General features: G+C 41.1%; 2 protein-coding genes across 12 annotated transcripts in view; one reads left to right on the top strand and one right to left on the bottom strand.

The window, feature by feature from the left end:
• Nucleotides 1-1,546, bottom strand: part of DIS3 (DIS3 homolog, exosome endoribonuclease and 3'-5' exoribonuclease) — a 28,009-nt gene extending 26,463 nt beyond the window's left edge. For 2 of the 4 annotated variants that reach the window (XM_004278502.4, XM_033403254.2), the window contains exons 1-2: nt 1,319-1,546; nt 558-715 (exon numbers count right to left, since the gene is read on the bottom strand). In XM_004278502.4, the coding sequence (XP_004278550.1) occupies nt 558-715; nt 1,319-1,546 (386 nt within the window). Of the gene's footprint in view, nt 1-336; nt 490-557; nt 716-984; nt 1,052-1,318 lie in introns of those variants that run through there. The other 2 variants (XM_033403255.2, XM_033403256.2) reach the window with 2 other exon arrangements.
• PIBF1 (progesterone immunomodulatory binding factor 1) overlaps nt 1,510-14,142 on the top strand; it is a 212,718-nt gene continuing 200,085 nt past the window's right edge. For 4 of the 8 annotated variants that reach the window (XR_004476096.2, XM_004278500.4, XM_049700973.1 and 1 more), the window contains exons 1-2: nt 1,857-2,197; nt 3,229-3,528. Coding sequence is in view for 5 of the 8 variants with exons in the window: in XM_004278500.4 (XP_004278548.1) it covers nt 3,277-3,528 (252 nt within the window). In the remaining 3 variants the exon portion in view is untranslated. Of the gene's footprint in view, nt 1,643-1,856; nt 2,198-3,228; nt 3,529-10,205; nt 11,356-14,142 lie in introns of those variants that run through there. The other 4 variants (XM_049700971.1, XM_049700972.1, XM_049700974.1 and 1 more) reach the window with 4 other exon arrangements.

Below are 14,142 nucleotides of genomic sequence, written 5' to 3'. Positions count from 1 at the left end.
GGAACAGGCAATATCATATTTTCTAAGATCACACATTAAGTTCAAACAAAGGTCTTGAATCTGAAACATAAAGAATTCTATTTCTTAACCTTATTGTCGTCAATATGATCTGTTATAAGGTATTAGTTTAACTGTTAAGAGCCCATTAAGAATATATCTGCTTTATATTTTTAAAGCTTTCCTTCACAAACTCCTATATTTTATTAACCTTTGTTGGTTATTCGCTTAATATGGTATACCAGGAACCTAGGCAAATCTCGTCTTCCAAAATCCTATTGCTCGACTCATGCTAAAACCAATTCAAAATGAAAACATTTTGGAAATTAAAATACCTACCATAGCCGAGGAGCCAGGAGACTTTGGTTCTGGGTTTGACCCAATCAATGCCTATGTGACCTTAGCAAGGTTTGTAAACTCTGTAAGAACCAATTATTACTCTCAGAAGTATGAAACCTATGGTGTATCTTCTGACGATGTCACAGATTACCGCCAGGAACTCTCCCCCCAGTTTAGCTAATTCTATAGTTTCCTGATAATTGACGTAATTTCCCCCCTACCTATGGTGCTCGTTAGTAAATGTGTAGAAATGCTTCTCCTGGTTATTAGTCACATCTCGGATTCGTTTATATACCGGAGCACTCCGATTTCTCACTTCTTGGAGAACTGTTTGTAGCACAATGACATTCCTGATGGCAGGGTCCTCAAGGACATCAATCTTTTAAATAAATAAACAAATAAATAAATAAACGAAGAGTTAATTTTTCCTCTGTTCATTCATAAATTGCTTCTGTTGAACGTGAAACTCTGCCGGTTAAAAAAAAACACTAACCGTACATTAAATAAGGAGCTATTTTGCAACAGAAAACCCTTCAGGTCCATTAAAAAAGTACACATGTAAATAGGCTAATTACAAAACTTTGTAGAATTAACTTCATTAATAAAGTAATACGTTGGCCCACATAGCTTTCGTTCGTAGGCACTTACAAGCTGCCTGGGGGTCGCAGGCTGGAGGCCACAGAAGCCCAGGTCCCCGACCTCCAGACATTAAAATCTAAGGCAGAAGAGACACCAGGAGTTAGAAAATTGACGTATTTAAAATTCCTATAACTCCAAGAACTCAAAAAAAAAACCCAAAACAAAACAGAACATGGAAAAGAACCTCGGCCTGGGGGGGCAGGAGGCATAGGTCCTGACGGGGTTTGCCTCTCCCTAAGTACGTGATGTTGCCCAAGACGCTCCTCCTTGGGCATCAGTCTCTCTATCTCCCTTTCTCCCGGTGGCGCCGCTGTGCCCGCGGTTCGCCCGCCTACCAGCGCACCTGGTGGAGCAGCACGTTGGTGTCAGGCAGCAAGTAGTGCGGCTGCGGGCAGAGGCTGCTAACCCGATCCAGGGGCTGCGGCTCGAGGACCGGCCCCTCGTGCGCACTTCCGCACGCCGCGCATCCAGACGCACCGCAGCCTATGTCGTCTCGCAAGTAGTGCTCGCGCACGATCTTCATCACGCCGCCCGCCCGCGTCTTTTTTAAGAAAGTCCTGGACTTGAGCATCTTGGCTCGCGGCTTGGAATCCCGACCTCAACAGTTCTCTTCCGGCGGAAAATGTCAAGCTTGGAGCCCTGTCGCACAACTACACTTTACCCAGAGGTTTGCTCCTTCCCCCTCCAGGATATTAGTAAACCCCTCTCGCGGGGAAACCTCGAGACAGCCGTTGGTTGGCTCTCTGAGGGCTGCGAGGATTGGGCGAAAGCGGATAGATGGGAGGAGCCCGGAGCCATTTCCGCCCGTGAATTGAGCGGGGCCGCCTCCGGACTCCATCTCCCAGCATGCTTTGCTTCCCGCGCCTGGGTGGACGCGGGAGGGCTGAGTTCCGGTAGCGTGGGCATCTGCCTGCTGCAGCTTCCTCCCTGTGCGGAAATGGTTGTTTTGGTTACGGGTGCTAACGGTCACCGACCTGTGATTTCTCGTTAAGAGACTGCAACCCGAGCTGCTGTCTGGAGACACCTTCAGCTCACCTAAAGTAGCGGCGGTGGTGGCTTCTCTAGCCTGCGACGTGGAGTAATTGAAGCTTTCCAGGTAGCTCACGGCTCGCCCCTTCCTTTTTTGCCTGGGACAAGGAATCTTCTGATGCTGCCAAATTCGGCTTTTATTCTTCACGCCGCACGTGTGGGCAGTGCCAGTCCCGGACCCTTTGTATCCCAGGTGATGTTGCCTGTCTTTGATTTCGCCTTTCCTTATCCCTTTCCCTTTAAAAAACGAGGGAAGCCGATCCAGTCAGAGTTCTTAGGTTTCCCTTCCACACACCTTTTTTCTAATCGTTCAGTTTAGAAAAACTGATATCTACAATACCGTAAGTAATTTATTATATCGTGTAGTATTAAAACGAGGGAGTTGCTGAAATTTTTGTGAAAGGGTAAAGAGTTCGAGGAATTTGTCTTTTACTCTCTTGTTTTCATTTTGCTATCTGCAAGTCTATAAAAAAGTTTTATCTCACTATTTCCCTTTTAAAAAAAACTTAACTGATGCCTCATTGCCTGTAGAATAAATTTCGAACATACTGAAACATTCAAGGTCCTCCACAGTCTTGATTATGTATAAGGGACAACCCTTCTGTGTGTTTGTGTTTGGAGTCACTACTCAGATTCACATGGGCTTGGCCCAGGCTGACTACTACTATGTCCCTCTGTTGTTTTACACTTTCATCACTTCTATACCAACCTTAAAACGTGAATGATTTTCCCTTTTTATTACTCCTTTCCAAATCCTTCAAGATTCTAAGTCCTACCTCTGTATAACCTTCCCCTGACCAACTCAGAAGAAACTTCTCTATCTTCAACATGTGCTGCTTTTATTAGTAGTATTCCTGGGTACTAGCGATTTAGGGCTTTATTGTTTATCTCATACATTTCTCTGTTTACTCCAAGTAAGAGTCCTGCCCCCAGGAACTGGGTTTTCTATTCATAAAAAGTATGGGTTCAAAAAAAAAAAAGCATTGTAAAGCAACTATACGCCAAGAAAAATTAATTTTAAAAATGTATGTTTTAGAATAAGACTTAATGAGTTTGATTTAATATGTTTGATTTGAGCAGTAACTTAACCAATCTGCCCTAGATTTGGGGTCCTCCAGTTTGCCTAATATTTACTTAGGGAACCCTTAGTATCTCTTTGATATACTTTATGCTTTCCATAGAGAATGTTTGAGTATGTTTAAATCAATATTTTTTAATCTACAGAAAATTGAAATAGAATTGGAGAAGAAAAGTGTCCCATAATAATTAAAAATGTCTCAAAAAGTTGCCAAGCCATCAAAAACACTGAACATCTCTAGCTCTCTGGAATCTGAAGATATTAGTTTAGAAACAACAGTTCCTACAGATGATATTTCCTCATCAGAAGAGAGAGACGGTAAAGTCAAAATCACCAAGCAGCTAATTGAACGGAAAGAACTGCTTCATAATATTCAGTTACTGAAAATAGAGCTATCACAGAAAAATATGATGATCGACAATTTGAAGGTTGATTATCTTACAAAGGTAAGATCATGTGTAAATTTGCTATCTGTGTGCTTTATTGTCTTGAAACTGCAGATATATAAGAATTAAGTTTATGTAATCTGAACTTAAAATGATAAATTTAAAATATCAAGAAAAGAATTATATTTTCTTGCATAGTTTAAAAAAGCTGTTTTTAAAAAGAGAAGGGGGGCTTCCCCGGTGGCGCAGTGGTTAAGAATCCACCTGCCAATGCAGGGGACACGGGTTCAAGACCTGGTCCGGGAAGATCCCACATGCCGCAGAGCAGCTAAGCCTGTGCGCCACAACTACTGAGCCTGTGCTCTAGAGCCCGTGAGCCACAACTACTGAAGCCCACGTGCCACAACTACTGAAGCCCGCGTACCTAGAGCCCGCACTCCACAACAAGAGAAGCCACCGCAACAAGAAGCCCGCGCACCGCAACTAGAGAAAAACCACCCACAGCAGTGAAGACCCAAAGCAAAAATAAAATAAATAAATAAATTTATTAAATACATAAGTAAAATAAAAGGAGAAGGGAAGTGAATAATAGTTCTGTGTACCAAATAAAAAGTCTTGAAAGAAGGGGTGACTTAAAGGTGGGCAGGGATGAATTCCTTCTGTAGGCTCAGTTTTTTTTTTTTCTTTTTTGGCGATACGCGGGCCTCTCACTGTTGTGGCCTCTCCCATTGCGGAGCACAGACTCCGGACGCACAGGCTCAGCAGCCATGGCTCACGGGCCCAGCCGCTCCACAGCATGTGGGATCTTCCCAGACCAGGGCACGGACCCGTGTCCCCTGCATCGGCAGGCGGACTCTCAACCACTGCGCCACCAGGGAAGCCCCTAGGCTCAGTTTTTTTAATGTATTATGTGTGAGGTATATTTTCTCCAGTGTTTTTTTTCTGGCCAAGTTTTTTCTGCTTCATTGAGAATTAGCTCTGATGTGACTAGTTGGATAGGGAGAATCAAGATCATTATTACATTACTGAATCTGTTTAGTCCTCTAGCATGGAGATTTGGTTTCTTTATATCTTGCTCTTTGATAGTTACTGTGCCATAGTACCAAGTGTAACAAATTCACTTACCCTATTCTTTAACAAGTGGTATCTGCCAAGTAACAAGGGATGCCCTAGTCCTTGTTTTTCTGCCTTGTGTGTTTATTTACAGTTACGGAGTGTTTTATGTAAGGCCTGGTAAAGTTGTCGCTAGTTATAAAAAATTTACAGTGATTTCAGAAAGACAGGATAAACGTTGTAACTCTTACTACTTCTGTCTTCTGAGAAAGTCTTTTCTTTCCAGTAGTAAACCCTCCATCTTTGCTCCTGATCCCACCTCTTCCTATCTCCTCCCCTCCCCATTTTGTTTCAGTTATATTTACCTTCTCTCTTGTTAAGTCAGTCTTGGTTAGTTCTTGCCTATGTATAAGTATCATGCTGCTAGAAAAATTTCTTGACCATGCCTCTCTAGGAAAATGAAATGTCCTAAATCCCAAGGTCTTGATGATGTAAAGAAATCATTTAGGTACATTTAAATATATATATTAGTAGCTAACATTTATTGAGTGCTTATTCTGTTCCAGACCCTGTTCTGTGAGCTTTTTCATGTATTATCTCATTTAAGCCATACAGCTCTTTGAGGTGTAGGAGCTTTTAGGGGGATCTTCTCTGACCTCTCATATTAAATGAATCAATAGCATAAGTTAGACTGATATTTAGTAAGCACACAATAAGTATTAGTCATTGTTGCTGTTATTAACTAAAGTAATATTCTCATTTTTTTCACTCTGCTTATTTTCTGTGCCTTACATCTATGCTCATAGGACTACCTGCCTTGTTTGTTGGGTATTTGTCTCTCTTAATAAAGTGTAAGGATCCTGAGGACAGGGACTTCTTTGTAGTCCCTGTTGTATCTCCAGCACTTAGAACTGTCCCTGGCACCTAGTAAGTGCTCAGCTGTTTCTTAACTGAGTGACTTAACCTCATTTTGCTGTTGAAAAAAACAGAACCATAACTGGTTAATAGCTTACCAAGGCCATTCAGATGGAAGTGATGGAGCCAGGTGGGATTAACACCAAGAAGTCTAATGCCTATGCTCCATCCAAGTAAACCTCCTAAGACTTCCTTTTAGGTTCTTTATGAAGTCACCTACCTAGACTAGGTCACTTGGTATTTTATCAGTGTATCCTGTGGTTTCCCATTCTTTTCCCTTAGTCATATTGTTTTTACTCTTCAAGTGGACTGCCACAGTGTCTAATGCCTATGCTCCATCCAAGTAAACCTCCTAAGACTTCCTTTTAGGTTCTTTATGAAGTCACCTACCTAGACTAGGTCACTTGGTATTTTATCAGTGTATCCTGTGGTTTCCCATTCTTTTCCCTTAGTCATATTGTTTTTACTCTTCAAATGGACTGCCACAGTGTTACTGGCTCATGTATCTCTATCCTTAAGACCTCCTTCAATGGAAGTCATTGAAGAAGCCTGAGGTAGTATCCCACTTGTTAATCTACCCACTCAGTCAACAAATATTCTATTAAGTGCCAACTGTATACCACATGGAAAATTACATTTTGTTTGGCCACTTTTTAAATTATTTGTTTTCAGCTTGCATTGTGCTTGGTTATAAATAGCTTCTCTCCTTTTTAAAGTGTAACGTTTACATTATTGGCATGGTGGTTTATTCATGAGAGGCTTTCTGGTATAATAGATCAGAGCTGCAGTTCCAGACACACACAGTTTGAGTTTGAATCCCAGCCCTTATAGTTACCTTGAGCAAATTCCTTAAGTTTTTATTCCCTGATTTCCTGTAAAATAAGAATAATCATAGTTTTTACTTCATAGAGTTGTTGGAGGATTAAATTAATCAAGGCACATAAGCTCTTAGATGCCTGGTATATAATAAATAATAGTAGTTATATTTATTCAGCACTGTATATTATTATTATTTTATCCCATGGTGCTTAGTATAGTTTTTTACTTTTGTGGTTTTCTGGTTGGGCTGAAAATGTAGAAGATTAAGTTAGTCATATTCCTGAGCTTATGACACACAGTCATCATTGATCCTTGCAAGATCACTTCTTATTTTGTACATTTATTCTTTTTATTCCCATAATTCATTTCTCTTCCTCCCTTTCTCTATGTTTATTTTTTCCTTTTAACATTTATTCTTTTAAAAAAATTATTGAGGTACAGTCAATTTACAGTATTATATAAGTTTCAAGTGTACAACATAGTGATTCACAATTTTTAAAGGTTATACTCAACTTATGGTTGTTATAAACATTTATCTTGAACACGAGTATTTTTCTTATTTTTTACCTTTACATAAATCTGAATTGCATGTTTTGTTTTAGATTTTATTTCTTTTATAGTTTTTCTTTCAACTCAGTGCGGTTTTTAAGATCCTTCATGTTACCACGTGCAAGTCTAGTCCTTTGCTTCCAGCAGCTACACAGTTCAGGTGTGTGTCTACCCATCCGTCCACCCATTCCCGCAGCGATAGGCACCCAGGGTGCCTCTAGCTCCTTGCCACCACATGCAGTGTGGCCTTCTTTAGACATTCCTCTTCTGGACCTGGTGTGAACATTTCTTTGACATATATACTAAGGAGTGGAATTTCTGGCTCACAGGGTATATGTCTACTTAATTTAAGTGTACTTCCAAATTGCTCTCCAGAGTAGCTGCCTGCTCTACATTCCTGTGTTTTTTGTCTATGAGCACTAGGGTTGTCCTGCTTAGAGACCCCTTGGGGTAATATATTTGCTGTCAAATATGGAAGTATTATATGGTAGAAGAATTACTCTTCCTTAATTCGTCAAATCCAAGCCACCTGGATTGGAAGACGGACCACTATGTGTATTACTAGGGTTAAACACTGCCAAGTTAAACTGTTATGTGCTGTAGTTTGTAAGATGCATTCCAGCTTCAGAGATGAAAAATGTGGAAAAGTGTCAGTCTGGGATTGATGAAGAAACAGTATTTTTAGCCACTCATTCATTCTCCAAAGCTTACCAGCACATTGAACATCAGGGATACGAAGATGAAAATGTCACATTCTAGCATTACAAAAATAAATTTCCCTCCCAAGACTATAGCTCCATGATAATGGTTGGAGTGGGAAGCTGGGAAGTGTAAGTCTTTAACTGGACAGATTGTTGTCTCTAATAAAAACCAGAGTTACCTGAGAAAGAGGGGAAAACTTGATGTTGGGAGACAAGTAACAGTTTTTTCCATTCATCAAGGTCTTTTTTAGTTCGGAAATATGTGAATCTATATAATATAACTTCTCTCCACGCCAGTATGGCAAGGGTACAATGCTTATGTTTATTACAGCTTATTACTGGTGGTACAGTTTATTACTAAGAATGTCTCGACCCATGTTGATTTGACAGAAGCAGGTTGGTCCCAGGAAACTTAAAAAGCATGGATTCCCCCTCCCCACTCAGCTGCTTGCCGACTGAGAGCACTGGGAAGGCGAGCCGCTCAGGCCAAACTTCCTAATCTTAGAGGATTGTTAGCTTCGCACTTTTATCCTCACTTATTGCTACCTAAATCGCTTTCGTTATTCCCCTCCTTACTCCTTTCTTCCTCATTCTTCTTGCTTGTCAATTTTTAAATGCCAAAATCTCTCTTGGTTTATTTCTCATTGGAGATCTGTGGGTTCTTTATTGCTTGGAAATGGAGGAGTGAATCTCCCTAGCTTGACTGTCTCTGAGTTGAGGGACTTAATCTAAAAGTCAGTTAAAATTGTAGAAGTTCTAACCCTGGAAAAAACGGAAGTTTCTCCTTGTGGTGACAGTTTTCTTGATTTGCAAAATAGTAATTATGAGGAATGTGGTTATCTTTTGTTGATTTAAGACATTTATTGAGACATGTTGCCAGGAATATAGCAGTAAATATGACAGAGTCCCTTTTTTATGGAGATCACATTCAAGTGAGAGACATGATCAAACAACAATTAAACAAGATATCTTCAAGATATGTGACGTGACATTGCTCAGCAGTGCGAGTTTTCTGCTTTGGATAGGGAGTCAGCAAACTTTCTCTGTAAAGGCCTGGGCCAGACAGTAAATATTTTATGCTTTGCAGGCCACATATGGTCTATCACATATTCTTCCTTCTTCTTTTTTTTTTTCTTTATAAATGTAAAACCTATTCTTAGCTCATGGATAATCAGGAACAGGACATGGGCTGGATTTGGCCCATCACCATGGTATATTAACCCTTGCTTTAGATTATGTAACAGAGACGTCATTTGCAGATTTTAGGCACCTGGAGTGACATGTCCTGATTTTTATTTTCAAAATGTCGGTGAAGTAATAGACTAAGAGCAGATAAGGTAGAAGAGGAAGGCAGTATTAGGCTATTGCCTTACGTAAGACTCCTAACTTTTTGGCTTCATCACCTGGAGCCATTTATTGAGAAATAGAAGGCTGGGAGAAAACTGATATAGGAGATAAAGTTTAAGTTCTGTTTTGAATATGTTAAACTTTAAATGTCCACCCATTAGACTCATAAATAGAATTGTCGCTCTGACTTTAGAGGACAGTCCATGACCAGGGAGTTTGGGGGGGGGCACACACACGTAATATACATCAGCATGTAGGTGCCACTTAAAGCTATGGGATTTGGTGGCATTACGTGGGGAGAGTAGAGGGCCCCAAACCAAGTCAATGAGTAGTCAAATATTAGAAATGGGTTAAAAGAAGAAAATCCAGCAAAGGAACCTGAGAACCTTGAGAGGGTCCAGTGAGTTAAGCAGGAAAACCAGGAGGAGTATCACATAAGGTGAAAGAGGATGGAGTGGTCAGCTCTGCCAAATCATGTTGTCAAGTAAGATAAATACGCAGAAATAACCATTGGACTGGGCATTGTGGATGGGATTCATAACTTTAACGAGAATTGTTACTGGAATAGTGTGGGACAAAAACCATATGGAAGTTTTGCTCTGATGATGAGCAGAGAAAATGGTACTGTGGCAGAGGAAGTGGTGGGATCAAGGGAGTGTGGTTTGTTGGGTTTTTTAATGGGAGACAAAAACATGTTTGTTTAATGACAGGAATAGTTCAGTAGAGAAGGAGAATTTGATGACACAAAAGGAATTCACTTGAATATATTAAGGACTGACTGTTAAATTAATCTGCATATTTTAAAAGGTGAACAAGAACTGCCTGGGTTGAAAGGGAAAGAGTAAAGAATTTTTTAAATAGTCTAAGAGTGAACTCGGGTGCATGGAGGCTTAAAAGGGAGCACAGCATATTGGGGAAATGGCAAGCACTTACTTTTGCTGGAACAGAGTTTGCTTTTAAGCTAGGGATGAGAGACATGGTAGGTAAAGGCCAGATCAAGAAATATTAGTATAGTATGCCATTAGGTTTGGAATTTATTCTGAAGACAGTGAGGACCCTCTGAAGGATTTAAAACTGGGGAAATAAATTTTTGATAGCATTTTTAAAAGATAAGATGAAGATAGTTTTGGAGATTGGCAAAACTGAAAGCAGGGAAACCAGTTAGGAAACCATTATAATAATACAGGTGAGAGATGACAGGGGTCTAACTGAAGACTTGTCACTGGGTATTAAAGAGGATGGTATAGTTTTGACAGCTTTTTACGGAATAAGCTCAACAATAAAAACAATGATGTCAGAAGAGGGGGAAGATGGCGGAAGAGTAAGACGCGGAGATCACCTTCCTCCCCACAGATACACCAGAAATACATCTACACGTGGAACAACTCCTACAGAACACCTACTGAACGCTGGCAGAAGACCTCAGACCTCCCAAAAGGCAAGAAACTCCCCCATGTACCTGGGTAGGGCAAAAGAAAAAAGAATAAACAGAGACAAAAGAATAAGGACAGGACCTGCACCAGTGACAGGGAGCTGTGAAGGAGGAAAGGTTTCCACGCACTAGAAGCCCCTTCGCAGGCGGAGCCTGTGGATGGCAGAGGGGGGAAGCTTCAGAGCCGCGTAGGAGAGCGCAGCCACAGGGGTGCGTAGGGCAAAGTGGAGAGGTTTCCACACAGAGGATCAGTGCCGACCAGCACTTACCAGCCCGAGAGGCTTGTCTGCTCACCCGCTGGGGCAGGCGGGGCTGGGAGCTGAAGCTGGGGCTTTGGTCGGATCACATGGAGGGGACTGGGGTTGGCTGCGTGAACACAGCCTGAAGCGGTAGTGCACCATGGCTAGCCAGGAGGGAGGCCAGGAAAAAGCCTGGAGCTGCCGGAGAGACAAGAGACTTTTTCTTCCCTTTTTGTTTCCTGGTGCACGAGGAGAGGGGATTAAGAGCGCTGCTTAAAGGAGCTCCAGAGACGGGCACGAGCTGCGGCTAACAACGCGGACACCAGAGATGGGCATGAGACACTAAGGCTGCCGCCACGAAGAAGCCTGTGTGCGAGCACAGGTCACTCTCCACACCTCCGTTCTGGGGAGCCTGTGCAGCCCGCCACTGCCAGGGTCCCGGGATCCAGGGACAACTTCCCTGGGAGAATGCATGGCACGCCTCAGGCTGCTGCAACGTCACACCGGCCTCTGGTGCTGCAGGCTCGCCCCACACTCTGTACCCCTCCATCCCCCCGGACTGAGTGAGCCGGAGCCCCCGAATCAGTGGCTTCTTTAACCCCGTCCATCTGAGCAAAGAACAGATGCCCTCCAACGACCTACAAGCAGAGGCAGGGCCAAATCCAAAGCTGAACCCCGGGAGCTGTGAGAACAAAGAAGAGAAAGGGAAATCTCTCCCAGCAGCCTCAGGAGCAGCAGATTAAATCTCCACAATCAACTTGATGTACCCCGCATCTGTGGAATACATGAATAGACAACGAACCATCCCAAATTGAGGAGGTGGACTTTGAGAGTGAGATTTATTATTTTTTCCCCTTTTCCACTTTTTCTGAGTTTGTACGTGTACGCCTCTGTGTGAGATTTTGTCTGTTTAGCTTTGCTTTCACCATTTGTCCTAGGGTTCTATCCGTCCATATTTTTTTTCTTTTTTTACGTTAAAAAAAATTTTTTTTAATAATTATTTTTCTATTTTAATAACTTTTTTGTTTTACCTTACTTTATTTTATTTTCTTTTATCGTCTTTCTTTCTTTCTTTCTTTCTACTTTTTCTCCCTTTTATTCTGAGCCATGTGGATGAAAGGCTCTGGTGCTGTAGCCAGGAGTCAGTGCTGTGCCTCTGAGGTGGGAGAGCCAACTTCAGGACACTGGTCCACAAGGGACCTCCCAGCTCCACATAATATCAAATGGCAAAATTTCTCCCAGAGATCTCCATCTCAACACCAACACCCAGGTTCACTCAACGACCAGCAAGCTACAGTGCTGGACACCCTATGCCAAACAACTAGCAAGACAGGAACACAACCCCGCCCATTAGCAGAGAGGCTGCCTAAAATTATAATAAGTCCACAGACACCCAAAAACGCACCACCAGACGTGAACCTGCCCACCAGAAAGACAAGATCTGGCCGCATCCACCAGAACACAGGCACTAGTCCCCTCCACCAGGAAGCCTACACAACCCACTGAATCAACTTTAGCCACTGGGGACAGACACCAAAAACAGTGGGAACTACGAACCTGCAGCCTGTGAAAAGGAGACCCCGAACACAGTAAGATAAGCAAAATGAGAAGACAGAAAAACACACAGCAGATGAAGGAGCAAGATAAAAACCAACCAGACCTAACAAATGAGAGGAAATAGGCAGTCTACCTGAAAAAGAATTCAGAATAATGATAGTAAAGATGATGCAAAATCTTGGAAATAGAATAGAGAAAATGTAAGAAACGTTTAACAAGGACCTAGAAGAACTAAATATGAAACAAGCAATGATGAACAACACAATAAATGAACTTAAGAATACTCTAGAAGGGATCAATAGCAGAATAACTGAGGCAGAAGAACGGATAAGTGACCTAGAAGATAAAGTAGTGGAAATAACTACCGCAGAGCAGAATAAAGAAAAAAAAATGAAAAGAACTGAGGACAGTCTCAGAGACCTCTGGGACAACATTAAATGCACCAACATTCGAATTTAGGGGTTCTAGAAGAAGAAGAGAAAATGAAATGGACTGAGAAAATATTTGAAGAGATTATAGTTGAAAACTTCCCTAATATGGGAAAGGAAATAGTTAAGTCCAGGAAGCACAGAGAGTCCCATACAAGAAAAATCCAAGGAGAAACACGCCAAGACACATATTAATCAAACTGTCAAAAATTAAATACAAAGAAAACATATTAAAAGCAGCAAGGGAAAACCAACAAATTACACACAAGGGAATCCCCATAAGGTTAACAGCTGATCTTTCAGCAGAAACTCTGCAAGCCAGAAGGGACTGGCAGGACATATTTAAAGTGATGAAGGAGCAAAACCTACAACCAAGATTACTCTACCCAAAAGGATCTCATTCAGATTTGATGGAGAAATTAAAACCTTTACAGACAAGCAAAAGCTGAGAGAGTTCAGCACCACCAAACCAGCTTTACAACAAATGCTAAAGGATCTTCTCTAGGCAAGAAACACAAGAGAAGGAAAAGACCTATAATAACAAACCCAAAACAATTAAGAAAATGGGAATAGGAACATACATATCGATAATTACCTTAAATGTAAATGGATTAAATGCCCCCACCAAAAGACACAGACTGGCTGAATGGATAGAAAAACAAGACCCATATATATGCTGTCTACAAGAGACCCACTTCAGACCTAAGTGAGGGGATGGAAAAAGATATTCCATGCAAATGGAAACCAAAAGAAAGCTAGAGTAGCAATTCTCATATCAGACAAAATAGACTTTAAAATAAGGACTATTAGAAGAGACAAAGAAAGACACTACATAATAATCAAGGGATCGATCCAAGAAGAAGACATAACAATTGTAAATATTTATGCACCTAACATAGGAGTACCTCAATACATAAGGCAAATACTAACAGCCATAAAAGGGGAAATCAACAGTAACACGTTCATAGTAGGAGACTTTAACACCCCACTTTCACCAATGGACAGATCATCCAAAATGAAAATAAATAAGGAAACACAAGCTTTAAATGATACATTAAACAAGATGAACTTAATTGACATTTATTGGACATTCCACCGAAAAACAACAGAATACACATTTTTCTCAAGTGCTCATGGAACATTCTCCAGGATAGATCATATCTTGGGTCACAAATCAAGCCTTGGTAAATTTAAGGAAATTGAAATTGTATCAAGTATCTTTTCCGACCACAACGCTATGAGACTAGATATCAATTACAGGAAAAGATCTGTAAAAAATACAAACACATGGAGGCTAAACAATGCACTACTTAATAATGAAGTGATCACTGAAGAAATCAAAGAGGAAATCAAAAACTACCTAGAAACAAATGACAATGGAGACACAACGACCCAAAACCTATGGTATGCAGCAAGAGCAGTTTTAAGAGGGAAATTTATACCAATACAATCCTACCTTAAGAAACAGGAAACACCTCGAATAAACAACCTAACCTTGCACCTAAAGCAATAGAGAAAGAGGAACAAAAAAACCCCAATGTTAGCAGAAGTAAAGAAATCATAAAGATCAGATCAGAAATAAATGAAAAAGAAATGAAGGAAACGATAGCAAAGTTAAATAAAACTAAAAGCTG

Source organism: Orcinus orca, chromosome 18, assembly GCF_937001465.1.
Source record: "Orcinus orca chromosome 18, mOrcOrc1.1, whole genome shotgun sequence".
NCBI lineage: Eukaryota > Metazoa > Chordata > Mammalia > Artiodactyla > Delphinidae > Orcinus > Orcinus orca.
The sequence above is the reverse complement of the archived record's forward strand: the minus strand, read 5'-3'. Positions and strand labels throughout refer to the sequence as shown.